At 39.9% G+C, this 21,213-nt stretch overlaps 1 protein-coding gene across 3 annotated transcripts in view; it reads left to right on the top strand.

The window, feature by feature from the left end:
* Positions 1-21,213, top strand: part of XRN1 (5'-3' exoribonuclease 1) — a 155,979-nt gene that overhangs the window by 108,645 nt on the left and 26,121 nt on the right. Inside the window, exons 28-35 of one of the 3 annotated variants that reach the window (XM_077488212.1) lie at positions 3,944-4,000; positions 4,204-4,336; positions 4,521-4,590; positions 4,692-4,779; positions 9,727-9,807; positions 12,234-12,320; positions 12,405-12,516; positions 18,121-18,173. In XM_077488212.1, coding sequence (XP_077344338.1) covers positions 3,944-4,000; positions 4,204-4,336; positions 4,521-4,590; positions 4,692-4,779; positions 9,727-9,807; positions 12,234-12,320; positions 12,405-12,516; positions 18,121-18,173 — 681 coding nt within the window. Of the gene's footprint in view, positions 1-3,943; positions 4,001-4,203; positions 4,337-4,520; positions 4,591-4,691; positions 4,918-9,726; positions 9,808-12,233; positions 12,321-12,404; positions 12,517-18,120; positions 18,174-21,213 lie in introns of all 3 variants that reach the window. The other 2 variants (XM_077488211.1, XM_077488210.1) reach the window with 2 other exon arrangements.

Here is a 21,213-nt window from a genome sequence, read left to right as displayed (position 1 = left end):
CTGGTAATTGTAACCACCCATTTCCGAGCTCCTGGTTACAGCTCCCAATCCACCATCTTGGAACAGGGCAATCGTAACCACCTGCCCTTATTGGATCGTCACCTATTCTACAGGTTAAAGGGAACCATTTCCCAAATTGAGGATGGCAAGTTTACACTTACACATTACCCTGGGAATATATACACAGAACACAAATAAAAATGTATTTAATAAATTAAGAGGCATGTTCATACGCGCAGATTATTTGTGCGCAAACCAACACAGAGAACCCATTATTCTTACACCGGTCATACACTTCCTAATCAATAAGGAGTGTATATCCGGAACCAGTGATCGAATTATCTCAAAAAATCCTACAAAAATAGATACAAATTTTAAAAAAAACATTTCCCTTTTATAGGGCATAATCTAAATTGTCCCAATGTAGAGAATTATTAAAAAATGTGTCCCTACATTAAAATGTGTGTTAAATAGATTCATAACCCCCAAAGGGGGAATTGAACAACCCCAGTCACAAACATTGTAATTACCGGGGGAAGAAGATTTTTTCTTTTTACCCCTATGGACAAGGTGTATTTCTGCATCAAGTGCATGTTATATAGAACCACATCCTCAAGGAAAGATAATTGACCCCAGTCCATGAGAAGGGAATAATGTTTTATGATCAACCATAAACCCCCATTAATCGTTGAACTAAGGAGTATCTAGGCCTGGCTAAAGGGTCTTTCTAGAATATTATACTAAAACCCCTCAGCTGGGTACAGAAATACCCAGATATCAAAATCCTTTTAATAAAAAATCTGTCAATACATATCCTGAAGGACGTGCATATACAGATTATATTCAATGCACAAATCCCGGATAGCAGATGAAAAATTACCCATCCCATCTCCTCCCTGGGGACGATGTCGGCTGGATGGATACACCTACATTCAACTTATAAACTATATGTATTGACAGGGCATGATGTTATTAAAAATATAATCTAAGTGGAATCTTTAGAAAAAAGGTTGTCAAAAATGTAATCGCTTCAAAATCAATGGATCCAAACCAGGAATTCCAAAATGGTTCACAGTAGAAAGGTCTAACCGTTATCAATAAAAGCATTCACATCAACGTCCACATTAAGACTATAAGGTGTGTAGCATCGTATTTTGTGTACCCACATCATTTCCAGTCTAGATAGGTCACGCACCAGGGAACTACCCCTCCAATGTGCATTGTACTTGTCTATGCCTAAAAATAGGGTATTTGCTGGATTACGGCCATGGTGTAAATCATAGTCCTTGGACACAGAATGGAATTTATATCCATTCTTAAAGCGGGAGTCCGCCGGGACTCCGCGTTTTTTTTTTTTTTTTTTTTTTTTAAAAGCCAGCAGCTACAAATTCTGCAGCTGCTGACTTTTAAAATAGTGACACTTACCTGTCCAGCGCGCCCGCGATGTCGGCAACCGAAGCCGATCTGTAGATCGTTTCTCGGGTGCTGCCGCCGCCATCTTGGGTATGGGAATCAGGAAATGGAGCCTTTCGGCTTCATTTCCCGGTTCCCTACTGCGCATGCGCGAGCCGCGCTGCGCAATAAGGACGGTCCTCGCTGCCTCTGGGATCTGTGTGTTTTCCCAGCAGGCAGCGGGGCACTTGCGGAAAGGGGCGGGCACTTGCGGAAAGGGGCGTAATCTACGCCCCTTTCCGCAGAGAGCTATCCCGGAAGTGGGTGCATTTACCTGGATTATCCAGGTAACTGCACCGCCCTCCCCCCTGAAAGGTGCCAATTGTGGCGCCGGAGGGGGGGAGGATTCCAATGAGCGGAAGGTCCATTTTAGGGTGGACCTCCGCTTTAATGTTCGTAATGTGTTCCCCCAAGCGAACCTGCATGGCTCGCTTGGTTCTCCCTATGTACTGGAGCCCACATGGACATTGCAGAAGATATACTACACCCTTAGAGCTACACGTTATAAAAGGTTCAATTTTATGTTCCTTTTGGGTGCTGGTAGAAACAAATGATTCAGTTTTCCTCTTTTTACTCTTATTTAGTGTACAAATCTGACACCGTCGGCACTGATGATATCCGGTTAGTTGTTGGAAAAAAGAGACTTTCTTAGTGGTGGGATCTATTACATTAAGGGCTATCCTATGTCTCAAGGAGGGGACCCCTATAAAAATAATCTCTGGATTTGCTGGAAGAAAAGTACGGATGATTTTATCATTCGATAGAAGATGCCAATGTTTCCTCAACATCTTTCTAACCAAATAAGGTTGGGTAGAAAAGGTTGTAACAAAAGGAATGATAGACTTTTTCCTTTCCTTACCCAAACCTTCAACAGAGAGGTTCTATCAACTTCAGCTATTTGTTCTATGGTTGCATCCATGGACTCAACGTCATACCCCTTTTTCTCTAATTTCCCTTTAAGAATGTTCGCCTGCAATCTGAAATCCCCAATATCAGAACAGTTCCTCCTCATTCTTATGAACTGACTTTTGGGGATTGATTTTAGCCAAGAATCATGATGGCAACTACCTGTAGGTATGAAAGAATTCCTATCTGTTTTCTTAAAATAGGACATCGTCTTAAATCCCCCTTCTAATTTACTGATCGTCAGATCTAAAAAATTAATGCTGTCCGAGCTGGCTTCCACTGAAAACCTTATGCCCCTATCATTACAATTAATATTAAGAAAAAATTCATCAAGTTGGGATTTAGTCCCCTCCCACAAGAGGAGAACGTCATCTATATACCTCGCCCAGAATATCAAAAATGGGCTTCGGTTTTTATAGATGACGTCCTCCTCCCACCTTGCCATAAAAAGGTTCGCTAGGCTTGGGGCGTACTTAGCCCCCATTGCTACTCCCCGGATCTGTTTATAGTATTTCTGTTCAAACCAAAAATAATAAACCTTTCTCCTCTGGGTGCACCTGCTACATGCGTGAAGGGTGGTTTTGTAGTCACTGAAAAGGGACTGAGATTTATCATCCTATCCATCTTTCATCCTCTTTGGACTGTTTATATATTTGAAAATTATCGTTTCACTGAACTTTTTTTCACTATTTTGCAACTTTGGAGATTTTTTTCACTATTTTGCAACCTTTGAGATTTTTGCAAAAAATAGGAAAGATTATGTCACTTTATAATTCTGGTTTTGTATAAGTTTTAGCGCAGCTGTTTTCTTTAAGATTATTGTATATTGTGTGTGTCTCACATTGGGTTGCAGCAAGAACTTATCATCATTATTATTTTTTGTTTCATTAACACTTGATTATTTCTAATTTCAACACTTTTTTTTTTTTTTTTTTTGGCCAGCGCTGTTTTTCAATGGGTTTTTAGAATACATATTGGCCTAAATTTGATGGAGACATTTTATATACATTCTTTTTTTATTGGATATATATATTATAGCAGACTGTAAATTGTTTTCAAAATTGTCTTTTATTTTTGTATATAGTGCAAAAAATATAAACCACAGAGGTGATCCAATACCACCAAAAGAAAGCGCTTTTTGTGGGGGAAAAGAAAAGGACATTGATTTTATTTGGGTACAGTGTCGCACTGCTGCGGAATTGTCAGTTAAAGTAACGCGGTGCTGTATCGCCAAAAAAAAAAAAAATTACCTAGTCATGAAGGGGGGTGAACTTTCTGGAGCTGATGTGGTAAAACCTACCTTTTACAGACCTCTTCAGGCTGGTCATGTGACACACGGGGACCTCTTCCTACTTCAGTGATACAGAGAGTGCTAACATAACGACATTAAGGCCACTCTCTGCACCATTACACTTTAGGTGTGGGTCTACTTCCAGTATGTCCTCAGTCTTTTTGGGTTTTGCTTGTATTTGGGCTTCAGTTCAGTGTTCATTGACATTAAAGCATATAATCCTCCGTGGGAGGGGGATTCTTTTTATAGGAACTGTAACAGGAGCTGTAACACATTTTTTTTTTAATCTTTCAGACCAGGAAGGGCAATAAAAAGGTCCGCGTGACTGTGAAACCACATTTATTGTTTCGGGTAAGTTATTTTCTATCTCAAAGCAAAGTTACTGTACATTTAACCAGTTGCAGGCAATATTTATAAACTTACGAAGGAACAGCACTTTTTTTTTTAAACATTTATAAACTTACCTGTGTTTGTGAAAATAATTGCTTTATAATTTAATATGCATTGTTAGATGTTTTATGCCATTTGATGCTTAGTGTTGTTCTTATTGGCAGCCTCTTGAACAGCAACATGGGGTTGTTCCAGACAGAGATGCTGAGTTTCGACTTTTTGACCGCGTTGTCAATGTGCGGGAAAGCTTTTCTGTTCCAGTGGGACTTAGGGGCACAGTTATTGGCATTAAAGGAGGTAAGCAGAACAATGTAAATCAAACGATTAAATGCTGTCTGTTTTGCATGATGTCTGTGTTCATTCAGTTACATCCAGTTTGGATTGAATCCTGATCAGAAAACCCAAATCCTCTTGATGCTACCAGTATTGTGTAGTTGTAGGGTATTTTTTAATTTAATTTGAAGACTTCATATACTTTCAGCTGAAAGAGATGCAGATGTCCTGCTTGAAGTATTATTTGATGAAGAATTTCATGGAGGCCTCATTATAAGGTATTGATGCAGCAATTGTTTTTTTTATTTTTTTTTTAATACTTTTGTATTGTGAATGCAAAGCTCCTTTATTCATTGACTGTTGTTATTTGTTCTTACAGATGTTCCCAGTCTAAAGGTTATCGTATGCCAACCAGTGCCTTAATTAACCTTTCTCATGGTGTTCGCACAGAAAATGGAGGGCAGAAGGTAACTTCTGTAATAAAACCCCAATCGTCCACTAATCACCATACTTCTTATTCCCCTGAATTATATGCTGGAGGATCACAAAAGGGACAGCTGGGGGCCCTCAACCATTCTCCTCGTTCCCTCTTTGTTCCCACACGGGTAAGATCATTGATGACTAGATGGGTGACATTGCTGTTTTTTTTCTGAAAATGCTAGTTGCCTGTCTGTGCTGCTGTTCCTCCGACTTTAGTTCCTTCTGAGTTACTGAGCTGGAAAAAGTGTGTAGATCAGGAATTTTTTACTCCCCTGAAGAAAGTAGTGTTTTCAGAAATGGGTCAGCAATGGCAGCCTATGCATTTCACTCATGACTGTTCTCCATCCAGCAATATTTTGCTGCATCAACTATATGAGGGTTTGCTGATAAGTATTGAGCCTTACTCAGAAAAAATTGAGCTGAGAAGCTGTAACTGCCACACTATTCTACATATTCCCCCAGGAAGTCGATGCATTTGTGACATCTGCCCTGCAGCTTCTTAAGTCCCTGAAAATAAAATTCTTCCAACTGCTGGGGTAACTCTTTTGCAGCATTAGTCGCCTCCGAAGTACTCTCAAATCATTGTCCCTTTTAGGTGTTTTTTTGAGATTGAGAAACAGATGATAGTCAGAAGGAGCCAGGTCGGGCGAATAGTGTGGATGGGGCATCACTTGAAAGCCGAAGGAGGTCAGTTTTGCCATTGTTTAACCTGCAGCGTGTGACGAGGCGTTGTCCTGCAATGCTTTTGGAGAGATTTCCTCAACGCTTTTCCTTGCTATTTTGCCACCAACTTCTTCACTAAAGCACAGTAATCTGTTACATTTATGGTTGAACCCTTTTGGAGGTAGTCCACCAGCAGAACTCCCTTCTTATCCCCAAAAAAATGTTGCCATTTGCTTCTGCACTGACCTTTGCACACGGAACTTCTTTGGTCAAGGGGAACCACAGTGCCTCCATTCCTTAGATTGTTTCTTTGTCTCAGGATCATAACAGCAGATCCATTTCTTATCACCAGTTACCAGTTTGTCCAGGAAATTAAATTTCTTGCAAAATGTTCCAAAACAGCCACTGATGTCTCCACATATTTCCTCTTTTGTTCGTTTGTCAAAAGTTTCTGTATCCACTTTGCTGCAAGCTTTCTCATTTCCAAGTCATTTTGGATAATGGCACCAACTCTCTCGCGTGATATTCCCAGGTATGTAGCAATACATTTGGCTGATATTCGGAGGTCCCCCGGAGGTTTCACATTTGCAGACACAGACAGAAACAGGCCTTCCACTAGGTTTCTAATTTTCAACACCGAAATGGCCTATTTTAAAATTGAAAATCAACATTTAACTGTTGCATATGAAGGGCTGCAATCCCCCAAAGTTTGTGACAATTTATCATGGATCTACTTCCACCTTTCCCTTGGATAAACAGGAACTTGATTATGGTCCTATGCTCTTCCACATTGAATTTTTCTGGTGGCACTGCCATGTTTGGACCTGAAACAGAACGATAAGTTAAAATCAGTTGATTTTTTACACCATTGAATATAGACAAATTGGCCAGTGCACCCTGCAATTTACAGCTTCCTATCTCAATTTATTGCGGCTCAATACTTATCAGCACCCCCTTGTAGAAGGGCATTAATAAAAGCAACCCTGATCTGTCTTTAGTACACAGAAGGCACATTTAAAGCATAGCTCCATCTAAAACTATTTGTTGTTTTAGATAGTTGGGTAGTGTTTTGAAACTTTTTTGGTGTTCTTATATCTGTGTAGCATGTCCCCTTCATTCCACCTCCACTGGTAACACTATCTGACATTGCTGGCAAAATCCTCACAGGACATAGACAGCAGTTTAAATCTGAACAAAAAGGAGCACTACATTCAAAAGTTAGTCTAAAGGACTATTGAAATAGTCCACTTAAAGGATATGTTCCCCTTTTGGAGCATGTAACACAGTCCAGCAGCTGCAGCCTCTCCCCTGCCCCCACCCCCTCCAGTGACAGCGAGTGGGCACCTTCTCCTGAGTGCCTGCTGTTACTGTTTGGAAATATTGTGTCATTCATTCACAGAGTTCTGCAAATAGGAAACTACAAGTACTGACAGCCTTTGCTGCTGTCAGCTTGTAGTTCTAGTTCTAATTCTTGTAGAATTACCTTGGCGCTGTTGAGCACTTTCAAAACAGCACACGGTCATAATTCTACTCCATATTAGTGCTATAAAATGACTACAAATAGCAGGGCAACACAAGCACCCAAAGGCATGCCTGCTGCTATATGCTGTAAATGTACACCTGTAACTAGCCCAAATGTACATGTTAACCAATAATCAGAAAAGAGCCATACGTTATCATGTGACAGTCTGCTTTATTCATTTGGGTTGTATTTAAATAATATTTAGAACACATAAAAAAAGGAAAACTACGGGACTTTAAAGGTATCAAAAAAGGAAAAAAAAGGTTTTTTAAACATAAAAATACATAGTTACATAGTTAGTCAGGTCAAAAAAATACACCAGTCCATCCAGTACAACCACAAAAAAATAAAATAAATACAATCCAATATACCCAATTCTATACCCACAGTTGATCCAGAGGAAGGCAAAAAACCCCAGCTGAGCATGATCCAATTTGCTAAAGCAGGAGAAAAAAATTCCTTCCTGATCCCCCAAGAGGTAATCGGGTTTTCCCAGGATCAACTTTACCTATAAATGTTAGTACCCAGTTATATTCTGTACACTTAGGAAATAATCTAGGCCTTTCTTAAAGCAATCTACTGAGCTGACCAGAACCACCTCTGCAGGCAGTCTATTCCACATTTTCACAGCTCTTACTGTGAAGAAACCTTTCCAGATTTGGAGATGAAATCTCTTTTCCTCTAGATGTAAAGAGTGCCCCCTTGTCCTCTTTGTTGACTGTAAAGTGAATAACTCAACACCAAGTTCCCTATATGGACTCCTTATATATTTGTACATGTTGATCATATCCCCCTTAATCTCCTCTTATCAAGAGTGAATAAATTCAGTTCCTCTAATCTTTCCTCGTAGTTGAGTTCCTCCATGCCTCTTATCAGTTTGGTTGCCCTTCTCTGCACTTTCTCCAGTTCCCCGATATCCTTTTTAAGAACTGGTGCCCAAAGCTGAACTGCATGTTCCAGATGAATTTTTTACGAATGAATTGAACAGGGGCAAAATTATATCTCTCTCTCTGGAGTCCATACCCCTCCTAATACAAGAAAGGACTTTGCTCGCTTTGGAAACCGCAGCTTGGCATTGCATGGTATTATTGAGCTTATGATCTATCAAAACCCCCAGATCCTTCTCCACTGTGAATCCCCCCCAGTTGTACTCCCCCTAGAATGTATGATGCATGCATATTCTTAGCCCCCAAGTGCATAACTTTACATTTCTCAACATTAAACCTCGTCTGCCACATAGTCGCCCAATTAGACAGAGCACTAAGGTCGGCTTGTAAATTGGAGACATCGTGTAAGGACGTTATTCCACTGCATAGCTTGGTGTCATCTGCAAAGACGGAAATGTTACTTTTAATCGCAAACCCAATATCATTTATAAAGATATTAAAAAGTAAGGGTCCCAGCACTGAACCTTGGGGTACACCACTGATAACCTTAGACCACTCAGAGTAAGAATTGTTAACCACTACTCTCTATCCATTTACAAACTGATGTTTCCAAACCTGTAGACTTTACCTTGCACATGAGCCGTGGAACTGTATTGAATGCTTTTTTTTTTTTTTTTCTCAATAGATTTTTATTGAATATTGTCAGGTTAAACAGAGTTGAACACAATTGTGTAACAGATTGTACGTGTATCATATATAGATCAAATGCATAAACAAGCAAACAAACATACCATTACTGCATGTGATAGTTCCCATCTATGTGGGTTCCTGGTTGGCGACCAATTAGCAACATTAATGTCCTACCGCATTTTTGTCATTCGCTATAGTACACACAGACTAGTGTTGTCTTGGCTTGGTACAGATTCAACGCATTAACTCATTGCTGATATTTATCCTCAATATTAGGTTGGTCTCCGGGAGGTGGGCTGGGAGGGTCACCCCACCTGGACACCCCTCATAGGGATCTCTACTGTGTCCTAGTGGGGCGAACCCCCCCCATTGAATGCTTTTTTGATAACGATAAAAATATTATCGTAAAATTCCTTGTTGCATTTCAAATTAATTTCATATACAAACACTACGTGCCCGTTCACACTACCGCGACTTGTCAGGCGACTTAGCCGCCTGACAAGTCGCGCTGCGTTCTGTACTATGGAACCGTTCTAATAGGAGCGACTCAAGTCGCTCCGACTTAGAAAAAGGTTCCTGTAGTATTTTCGGGGCGACTTCAGGCGACTTGCATTGACTTCTATACAGAAGTCGTGTGCAGGTCGCGTCTGTGAGACGCGCTGCAAGTCGCGTCGCCCCTGTGTGAACGGGCACTACCGCTCTACATGTTTTGCTTCAAATGAGCTTCTTCAGGAGATTCTATAGTGCTGTATGAATTTATTACTAGAGGAAAATACTAAAGAAAACAACAAAATAGGAATAAATTACTTAGAATTTTAAATGAAGCTAATTACATCAATCAAAATATAGGCATACAAACACTTTTTTTTTTTTTTTAATTTAGCAAAGGTGCTTTACAATTAATGAGTGTTTATGAATATAATGCAGATTGAAACCACGGATGGACCTACCAGGTATAAGTGGATCAGAGTGAATCGCAAAAGTGTCTAAATGTTCCAGATACCTCACTTGAGGAATAAAGTGACCACAGATGGGAGATGTAGATAAAATTCACTTATATCCTATAGAAGGAATATATGTATAATAATATATGTATGTATATAGAAAAAAAGCTCTATTCACACTGTTATTGATGGGATCAGTAATATTTTGTTTTTGTCCCTGTAATTTAGCAACCTAGTGGAAAGCAGCAATATCAGGGAAATGCCAGTTCACCACACAAAGGTTATTCACCAGGAAATCAGAAGCATAAGGTAAGCCAGTTTAATGAATATCCAAGACTTATCATTTTCATATGTAATGTACTTCTGTGATCACGTTTTTCTAACTAATACCCCGGGTATTTTTTTTTTCTTTTTTTTTTTTTTCTCCAAGATCTGCACAGAGCAATGCTGTGCTGTAATCCAAAGCAACCAGTCACACATCAGCTTTGGTTAATGATTTCAATTTAATTTTAGTCATAGTCTTTTGACTAAAATGGCATTTTAGTTTTAGTGGTATTTTAGTCATCTGAATTGTTTTAGTTTTAGTCATATTTTAGTTGACTAAAATTACCAGTAAATTCTAGTTGAAAATCAAATGGGTTTAATTAACCCCTTCCCGCTGAGCATATGCAGATGTGCATACTCGGCTTCCGGGGGTTATAACGGGATGATGCCCACAGCTGCAGGCATCATTCCGGTACTGTTTTTCAGAGCGGGCGATCGGCTTTCCAGCCATAACAACCAATGCGGCTAAAAGCCGGTCGGCTGTTATGTTGGAGGAGCGGGAGGGGACCCCCCCCCCTCCTGCCGCACCGGGGCTCCTGTTCAATCGGAAGCACCGATGAACAATCCGCCGCTTCTGGTGGCTAGGGAGGGACTGGAATGAAGCAGTAAGCGGCTTCATCCCAGCCTCCTAATCGTAAACATGGAATCGACATCATGACGTCACTACCCGTTTACTCGGCTGCCAATGGCGCCGGTTTTTAAAAAAAATACGGTATTCAGAATCGCCGCAAATGGCGATCTGAATACTTTGAAGTGCAAAGGAGGGATTGGAGGTCTTTTAGACCCCTGATCCCTCCATAAAGAGTACCTGTCACCACCTATTACTGTCACAAGGGATGTTTACATTCCTTGTGACAGCAATAAAAGTGATCACATTTTTTTAAAGCATTTATTAATATTAAAATAAATAAGAAAAAAAAAAGTAAAGTGCCCCCGTCGCCACGAGCTCACGCAGCAAAGAAAACGCATACGGAAGTCGCGCGCGCATATGTAAACGGTGTTCAAATCACACATGTGAGGTATTGCCACGATCGTCAGAGCGAGAGCAATAATTCTTGCACTAGACCTCCTCTGTAACTCTAAGCTGGTAACTAGAATTTTTTTTTAAAATGTCGCCTTTTGAGATTTTTAGGTACCGTAGTTTGTTGTCATTCGACTAGTGCGTGCAATTGTAAAGCGTGACATGTTTGGTATCTATTTACTCAGCGTAACATTATCTTTCCAAAAAAATTGGGCTAATTTTACTGTTTCGGTTTTTTTCAATTCATGAAAGTGTCCCTTTTCCCAAAAAGTTGCATTTAAACCTGATTATTTAAACATTTCTCTAGAATTGCCAAACTCATTATATACTCCTGGAGTAAAAATCTAACAGCATATTCTTATTAATGGTATTAAGGTTTAAACATGTCCTACAGACACAGATTTAGCCGTTGTGATATATAATGTCTTTATAAATAAAACCAAGTTTCATAAACAAACAAAAATATTGTTTTTTGACAAACAGAAGTGAAACTTTAAAATCTATAGAAAAACCCAAAATGCTGTAAACTCTATTGGCTGGAATTCCATTGCACTTATTACCTGAATATATTACCCACATTAACTACTAAGAAAAAAAATGAGGAGCATTTTTCTTAATTTATTTTTCTTTCAGCAGCAGCTTAGTAGGTGTACTTAATCTTATGTGGTAGTGCAGTGTTCATTTTGTCATCACATTTCGATTTAGTTTTAGTAATAGTTTATTTTTTATTTTTTATATTTTTTTTTTTGTCGTATTTTAGTCATCTGAATTCTTTAAGATTTAGTCATATTTTATATGACTAAAATCTCCAGTACCAGAGTTATAGCAGACCTCCACCCAAAAGGGGAAGCGCCGCTTGTTTTCTTCCGCCCCCCTGCACTGCTGCATTTGGCACCTTTCAGGAGGGAGCAGATACCCATCAAAACCAGGTATGCGCTCCCACGTCCGTGTAAGATTGCTGCATCTTTGTGCGGCGATCTGCGAAACTTCCGGCCGCTCCTCTTCACTTCCTGCTTCCCTTGGTGAAAATGCAGTGCCTGCACCCGCAGCCAATGGGCATGGGCTCCCTGTACAGGTAAGTGTCCTTTTTACTAAAAGTCAGCAGCTTCAGTATTTGTAGCTGCTTTCTATATCCCCCCCCCCCCCCCCCCCCCCCCAGGTTGGAACTCCTCTACGAAAATATTTTTGTAGATTAAATTAACACTACTGTTGCTAAATATTTCATTCAATAAATAATTCCCAATTACAATGTTACATTTTGGTATTGTATATATTTGATTAGAAATCCAATTAACATTTTTCATGCCATGTATACTCATGTTCGTAAGCTACTTTGGGTGTTTTAATCATGTTTCAGGACATAACTTGAGTATAATGTTTTCATTTTCAGCATAAACAAGATGATGAGTTCAGCAGTGTGTGGCACATGTTGCAAGGCTCTGGGAAAACACAAGTGCCACAAAATGTGAATGACAAGGTATACTCACAGAAGTATAGCATGCAATTTTCTGTGATTTAACAATTTTATCCCTTTAAATGTTTTTGCGTAAATATGTTTTAGTGTCTACCTCAGGAAAAGAAGTTTGGCCAAAATTCCCATCAATTTCACAAACCAAGTTCTGGTGACAATACCTCAAAAAGCCAGCAAAAGAAGCAGGATGCCACACGAAAAGGTATTAAACAGTTACTTCATTGCAGTATGTACAGGCTTAAAGCAGAATGCCAAATTAAAATGAAAGAAAGAAAGTCCAGAAGTAGTCTCAATAAAGAAACAACTCTGCAATATTCACCTTCAATTCTTTGCTGTCCTCCGCAGAAAATTCTCCCCTTCTTCTAGATTAGCTCCGCTCTTCTGGATTGAATGTCAGCTGGTGTTGTTTACCTCACTTCCTATGAGCCTAGGCTTTCATGCACATGTCCACGGATGGCACTGAATTGAATGGCACTCAATTACATGAGCGACATTTGGTGCAGGGTTGATTGATTAAAGTAACCACAGATTCCCATTATTTACCAACAGTGTAAAGTAAATACTCACTTTGCTAAGTGAACAGTCTCTGCTTATTTTGTAAATTAATCCTTGTACCTGACCACTTTGAAGCATCATTGCTAAAAAAAAAAAAAAAAAAAGCAATCAAGTATGTAAATGTACATGTATGTGTTTTGTGGATCCAGAAGAGGTACCACTCTGAACATGAGAACATGCACTCGATAGAATGCTTTTATTTTGTCTTGTTTTATTTCAGTTTATTAGCAACTAAAGAGCAAATAGTCAACTAAAACAGGTTCAAGCCATGCAGAAAACCTATTAGTTGCACTACAAAAAAAAATAGTTAAGTGCTTGCAGGCAAAAATGGTCTGAAAACTGTATAATGTATGGTCCACCTTCAGGTCTTCAACAATAAGGGGCTGATCATTTATGTGACCCAAAAGGAAGACACAGTGATGGCTTACATTTGTGCCTTCAGGTTTCTTTAGGGGTGCCTTGGCAAAGCCTCTAAAAATTGCCCAAAAATTGTATACAAGCCAGCAGGTGGATGAAGCCTGCCTTCTAGTTGCATAATGCCACAGGTTTCCATTGCGCAACATTAGAACCTTCTAGCCAAAGGCTTTGTAAAATCCAATAACCTCATCAGTTGATAATATTAGCTGAACGAGGCAAAGAAAACTGAGGGAGGAAAAAAACATTGGAATGCTGCTCCAAAAAACACAAAATCCACATCTAACATCGGGTGTCCTACATGTGTGAATGTTGCTGCATTATGTAAAATGATTTGTTTAGTTTTTTACATTATAGAATGGGGGTGCCTCAGGATTGTGCAGCATTTTAAAGGGGGTCTTGACTGAAAAAAGGTTGAGACACATTGATGTAGAGAACAGGGCAAATCACTCCACTCAGAGATGAAACATCTCAAACTTTTGTAATACCTCTCACGTAGACACTATTTAGCGGTCAGATGTATAGGACAGAATAAGTCTCTTCTTTCTCAAATACAAGATGTGCATCTCAGATTTTTTTTGTTTTTAAATTGCCACATGCACAAAATGTACACCATACAGGTACATGAAGCATATAGCGGAATACATAATGTTTTATACTAAGACAATGACAATAATGCTCTACTATACTCCAATACGCCACAAAGAAGCACGCATACACAGTGTATCAATAATAAATATGTTTTACACACAGATTATTATTTTTTTTTGTTTAGCAATCTTTTTTTTCTTTGCATTGGTGACTCCATTAAATGTGTGTTCTTTTGAGATTGACAGTAACACATTTTCTCAACCTCTGGGTATTTTATGTTATCTATGAAGTACACATTATTATAACCTATTGCTCTAGCATTGCCTGGTTCCGTCTTTCTTTTAACCAGTAAAAGTGATCTGTAATTCTGTCTCGGCATATAGTGTTAATGGAAGTTTATCTGGTCTTTGTAATTGTCTCCTTTCATATGCTTAGCTGTCTCCAGTGTTGCTGCAGATGTTTTTCCGAAACATTGGAGCTCATGATGTTTGGGGGCTTTGGTGCTTTGGGCATATACTTTATTTCTTTACAGAATGCGATCGATAAAGAATAGATTCAATGTTTCTGTCTGAGGAGAATTTGTCCTGCTAAGGCTGTGGATTTCTGTAGTCAGTATTTTTTTTTTCTCTGGAAGCTAGTAATCTTTATAGATGTCAGGCAGGGGGAAGTGTGAGGAACAGAAGCTTTTGAACACAAGTGAGTGTCCTTTAACCATCAGTTTGATGTGGGGTAACATGCAAATTGTAACAAACTAGGTAAAATTTGTGTCACTGTACACTTCATAAGGAAACTATCTAGGTCTCTAGTTTTAATTCAAACCATTGTGAAGAACTCTATACTTATTTGACTAAAATCCATGCAACAAGAAGTCCTCCCAAATTACGATGGATATCTGCTTTTAATTTGTTCCTGCTTCCCTTTGTTTTCTGCTCTGATTGCTATATGATCACTTTCTGTATCGTGTCATTGTATAATACATCTCTGATGATCATTATGCCAGTAAACATTATTGTTGGATCAATATAAATAAACTTCTGCTGCTCCAGGTAAGCCTGACTCACAGGTCTCCAATTATCCAACATAGAACGCTGTCAGCCCAGTTTGTAACTGCATCACACAATGAAGAAATCAAGACAGCTGCACACCTAGGATCTTCTGAATGTACAGCCAAAGATCCATACATGGAGTAGAGAGAAAGAAATGGTTGATACGTTTCACACTTAATGGCTACATTTACCATAACAAATAAATAAATGCACAATTTTTTGCAGGTAAAAAAATGTGCACTTACTATTTTTTTATATTTTTTTTTTAGGGTCCTGGAAAGCATTTCACCAGCGATCAGCAGATCGCTAGTGCCATGCAGGACTCCTGCAGACTGTCAGGAAAATTAAATGAACTACCAGAGTGCTCAACAGTGCTGAGGTAGTTCATTGAAAACGACAAGCTGACAGCCGCAAAGGTTGTAGATACTTGTAGTTTATCTATTCACAGAACTCTGTAATTGAATGATGTTGCCGTGTGGGCAGAACCCTGCGTGGCCTCGCTCTTTTCAAAAAGTGACAGCTTATATAAGCAACTTCTCCTCATACTGCTGTCACACAGAGAGCTTGGTTCCCCAAGCTGCTGCAGGAGCGGGCACATGTTACATGTTCCACCCTAAAAATGGGTGTAACGTGTAACATGTTCCGGAATGTGAACTTATCCTTTAATTCAGTGCTTCCTCCTTCCTCACATGAGGGAGAGAGATGATTGATGCATTTCACACACTTAATTCAGTGCTTTCTCATAACCCATGAGGAATTAAATTAAAAAGTGTTCGTAAACTCAGAATCTGAAAATCCACTGACAGGCAGGCTTTTTATAACAGAAGAGACCCTAGAAGTCTCTTCTGTCATACATTCTCCCCTACCTGTCAGCAGGTAATGTGATCTGAGCCGCACATACGCAGCTCAGATCAAATTTATGGCCCGCTCTGTGTGCCGCGGGGATGTTGGGCCCTGTGCTAATGTGAAGTCACATTGGCCCGGCTAATCAAGCGGCCAGAGATGTAAAACCTGGAACGAGGACCGAGTGAAGATGGAAGCACCAGGGAGAGCCTATCGCTAGAGGACTCAGTTTGTAGGTAAGTTTGTCATAAATGTACTAGTATGCGCTGCATGATAGTACCATTTGACCTAAACCTGCAGGAGCTCCTATTATTTTATGTTGCCAAAGAGACTTTACTACCACTTAAAGGTGTCCGTTTATAAAACAGAGATCAGCCGTGATCCTCAGGCTCCACGGCTTATCTCTGGGGTGTACCGGTTTATATAGCTGAGATAAGGAGCAGAGAACATGTTCTCCGCTTCTCATCACAGTACAGGACCGTTCTGTCACAAACGGACAGTTTATAAAAGTGAGAGCTGAAGATCTCAGCCTTTACACTGAAATATCTCCCTTCACCAGCTCAGAGGTAGAGAATCTGGGAGAGATGCTGGTGTGATAAAAGGTAGAAGGCTTCTTTCTTCATAATATCAACACCAGTGGGTTAAAAATGAATATATATATATATATACTATATACAAGTGTGTGTGTGTGTGTGTGTGTATGTGTGTGTGTATGTATGTATATATATATATATATATATATATATATATATATATATATATATATATATATATATACACACATACATACACACACACTTTTTGAACTCTGCTGCACCGTAATCTCGCAGCATTACAGGCAGCCCACCCACTTTTACACTGATCTCGGCCGTTTTCAGAGGAAACTGCCCTGAACCGAGAAAAAAACTTCTCAGTTTAATAAACGTACACCAATGTGTGAACTGTGTCAACCATCTTTCTCTGCCCCCGTGTGGGGTAAATTGGCTGTTTTTAGTGGATACAGTTTGTTAATAAAGATACGTTCAGAAGATCCGAGGTGTGCAACCGTTCAGATTCCTTCATTTTGTAAAGTATAATTGTTATGATTAAAATGGAGAACTATAGTGAGCGAACTAGTTGTTGAATTTCACAATTAATCTTTAGTTTTTCCACATAACTGTGGAAAATATTAGACACATGCCGTTGTATTTGGAGCTCCTGTGGCATGCTTAGTAAATAAAAATATCTAAAGGTATAGCAGTGATGGGTAGTTGTCATAGACCCACCTTTCCTTATTGGTAGAATTCTACATTTCGGGCTTACATTCTGTTAAAAGCCATGCAGGGAGCTATTTGTTGTTTTCTTCTATTTTTGTCTTCCAGTTGGTTTTGAATATGTAGGTGCCTTTTTTTAGTTTGAAAGTGGATTACCTAGTTTGAATGTCTGGAGCTTTTTTTTGGGCAGCTATTGTAGTTTCTTTCTTTCTGCTTTGACCTGCTACTGGTAGAGACTGTGTTACAAAAGGACCACACGATGTGGTCATGTATGCAGTGCACCCAATGTCTTGTTCTGGCCACACCATGTATCCTAATATCTAGACTTAAAGCTTCTTAAGAAGTAGATGGTAGCCCATACTAGCTTGCAATTGGGGTGTTTAATGTGTAACTCCAGCCAAAGATTTTTTTATTAGAGGGGATAAGAGTTACATCATACATTAGGTGTTTATTGCTGCCTGTCTCCCAGTTTCTCATCAAGAGGATGTTTCTATTTTTTCCTGTTCTGATTACCTTTTCAGGGATACTGCAGTTTACAAATATAATTGTTATGTTCCTTTTATTGTAAGCCGGCCATAGATGGATCAAAATTTGGCCAGTTCAGTAAGGATGATCAACTTCTCACAATTGGGTTTGTTGAAAAATTTGTGTTTAATCAGAGCCAATTGGATGCAGCATTGATCAATGTGCTCTGACAGCAGAGTGCCTGCTTTTAGAATACAATAGCACAGCAAGTGGGATTTTTCTCTATCCACCTTGAATGTGTGAATGGGGAAATCCTGTTTTTTTTTTTTGTTTTTTTTTTTTTTTTAACAGCACAGCTGGCTGAAAAAATATTCATCTATGGCCAGCTAGGTTTTGCACAGGGAGAATAATTGTCAGCACTCCTAATTAACTCAAAAAGGAATTCACTTTTGGGAAAAAATTCCTTTCCTGACAATTCAAAACGGGATTTTATCATTTCTGACTCCTCTGGTTTTTTATAGAGTTTATTTTAAGCAAGTATCTTTGTTTTTCTTTGTTTGACTTGCTTTAGAAATGTGTAAAATACTTTTGAGATTTGCCTGTAAATGTAATATTTACTCTTATATTTACTCTTACAAGAGTCTGAATTTTCAAGACATGAGAGCCGGCACCAAGATGTATTAACTAAACAGGTAAGACTATAACAGGCAAAAGGAAGAAACCACGTATCATTTGTGGACTGTTCATTTGAATCAGTCTCAAACAAGCATACAGTGTTTCCTTTTATGACACAACCTGTTTTGTAGTTATTGGTAAGACATTTTGACATTCCTGGTAAAAGTGAAACTTTTAGTGAGTTGCACACATTAAAGGTGATATTTGATCACTTTTATGAAAATTAAGTCATCAGCCACAAATTCTGTAGCTGCTGACTTTTACTAAACAGACACTTGCCAGTCCAGCAAGCCAGCACTGTTCTCACCAGGGCTGGCTCTTAGACGGACTTCTGGACCCTGACGCCACCATGTTGATTGTGGGAAGCCAGCTGTGACTCCTTGCAGCTTCACAGCTGAGCCACACTACCCCCTATGAATGGTTTCACAGCCTTCTGGGTCCTATAACGTGTCCCAGGAGGATGCAGGTGGGTGACCTTTGGTTCATACCTGTCAAACTATTCATCTGCTCCTCTCTTCCCCCCACAAAAATGTTTACATTAGTGGCAGAGGAGGAGGTATAGAAACAGCAAAACTTCAGATTTTAAGTGAAGTTCTGCTTTAAGTATATATTTTTAATGCATAGCTGCTATTTCATAGAAGGTCTCCTAAATCTTTGCCTAGAATTAATTTGAGTGAAAGTGGCTTTTCATTTGAGATACAGTAGACCAGTGTTGTGTGGTTACTAGGTCAATGAGCAAGACATTTGTTTTAATAAAATAAAAAAGTTGCTGCAAAGGACTCCCCTTCTAAATTTACGTCCACTTGGACCTGCTGGCTTCATTTTTATATAACTGCCTCATAGGTGCCTCTACCTTGACATGATTCACTTGCCATCGCTGGTTTCTAACTGGACCACCTTTTTCCCTTTTTAAGGTATCCCTGATCTAGATCTATGTGCTTCCTTTATAGAATGGGTATGGTTGGGGAGGATCCCTGCCGGAGGGACCTCTTGGCATCTAGAGCTACTCTTCACATTCCTTTAACACACACACACACACCCCCCTTTTCTTTACTTTTTTTTTTCTCTCTCTGCCTTAAACTGACCTGTCTCCTGGGCTGGCTAAGCTCAACTCTTCAACTCCTGGAACAGCCTTTAGGTAGATGGTTTCTATTGGCCGTGGTCGTCATTGTTTTCTTTATCATACATCACGGGACAAAGAGCACCATAGTAATAACTATATGGGTTATAGCCCACCTTTAGGTGAATGGACACTGGTATCACCAATAGGAAACAGGAATTGCCCCACCCTATATAACCCCTCCCATACCAGGAGTATCTCAGTTTTTTCGCCAGTGTTTAAGGTGTTGGTCACAGTTGATGAAGTGCTAAGAGAGCTCCGCTAGGTAATACCTGGCGGGATCAAGGGGCTGTGCAAATGGATCCACCTAAAGTGCTTGAAAGCCAAACTATGGTACCCGGGCCTCGTACAAGAAGAAACAAGGTTTTTGCCTGTAATGCTTCCTTTTGAGAGCCGGACTTATGCTGAGGATTTATGCTGATTGGGATCACCCAGATAAGCAGTTTTCTCCTCATAAAGGTTTTTCAATTCTTTCTCCTATTTGAAAAAGTTCTTAAAGAGATGGGATTTGCCAGTAGATGTGGCTATCTCCTCTGTGAACAGGAGTTTAACTTTTCCAAGTGGACAATGTACAAGTATTTAGTGATCCAGCTGGAATCTCTACTTAAGGCCTCATTTGCTGTAGCTGGTGCGATAGTACAACCTGCAGTGGCAGCAATAGCCATCTGTCAATCCCTTTGGGATGAATTCAAGCATGTTTAAAAAAAAAAAAAGAAGAGTAGTCTTGCCTTGCACTCATGTTGATACATATGCACAGTATTCTGTGGCTAAACAGCTGGTCAGCCAAGTTACCATGCAAGAAGCTCTTGGCTGGGTTTGTTTCATGGAGAAAGGTTGTAACCTTCTCCTTGATTGTCTGGGGCAACAGCCTCCAGGCAGTCTCGACGGCCTCCACCGTCAGGGGCAATGGATAAGCCTCATAACCAGACACAGGGCTACAAAAAGCCCTGGAGTCAGAAGTCCACAAAAGAGTCCCAAGGCTTCCTTGTGAAGGGGCGCCCCACTCGATCAAGTGGGGGGAAACTGCGGTGGTTTTCAAAAACTTGGCAAGAGGAAATCCAAAACGAGTGGGTCCTCTCTGTAGTAGCCCCAGGCTACAAACTATAATTCCTAGACTTTCCACCATCTCATTTTCTAAGATCAAACGTTCCCAAGTACCCAGTAAAGAAAAAGTCCTTATTTCTGGCACTGAACCGATTACTGTCTCAGGCAGTGATAATGGAGGTTCCCTCAGAAGAGAGGGACATCGGGTTTTATTCAAATCTCTTTATGGTGCCAAAACCAAATGGAGATGTCAGACCCATTCTAGATCTCAGGAATCTGAATCACTTCCTAAAAATCTGCTGCTTTCTAATGGAGTTGATTCGGTCAGTTGTTTCCACCCTACGGGGAGGAGAAGTTCTAGCATCCATAGATATCAAGGATGCGTAACTACATGTGCCAATATTTCCCGCTCACCAGAAGTTTCTGCGGTCTGCTGTAGAGCAGCGCCACTTTGTTTGTGGCCTTGCCTTTCGGGTTAGCTACTGCTCCCCGACTGTTTACAAAAGTGTTAGTCCCAGTACTAGCAAGACAAAGGGACCAGGGTATAGCAGAAATGGCATACCTAGACAACCTGCTACTAGTAGATCAGTCAATAGCAGGGTAAATCAAGAGATGTCCAGATCAGTCAGTTATCTGAGACACCTGGGTTGGATTCTCAATCTAGAGGAATCGTCCTTACAGCCGACAAGAAGGCTGCATGGTCATAGACACAACCCAGGAAAGGATGTTATTGCCTCAGGCAAAGGTCAGCACTCTAAAAGAGCTAGTCCAGACGGTCAAGGCAAAGAAGGGTCCTTCCCATTCGCCTTTGCATGAGGTTACTAGGGAAGATGTTAGCTTCTTTCGAAGCAGTTCCCTATGCCCAGTTCCATTCAAGACTGTTACAACACAGT

Source organism: Lithobates pipiens, unplaced genomic scaffold (genome assembly GCF_037356315.1).
Source record: "Lithobates pipiens isolate NorthernLeopardFrog02 unplaced genomic scaffold, aLitPip1_a1.2 Scaffold_18, whole genome shotgun sequence".
Lineage (NCBI taxonomy): Eukaryota > Metazoa > Chordata > Amphibia > Anura > Ranidae > Lithobates > Lithobates pipiens.
This window is presented reverse-complemented; position numbering and strand designations above follow the sequence as displayed.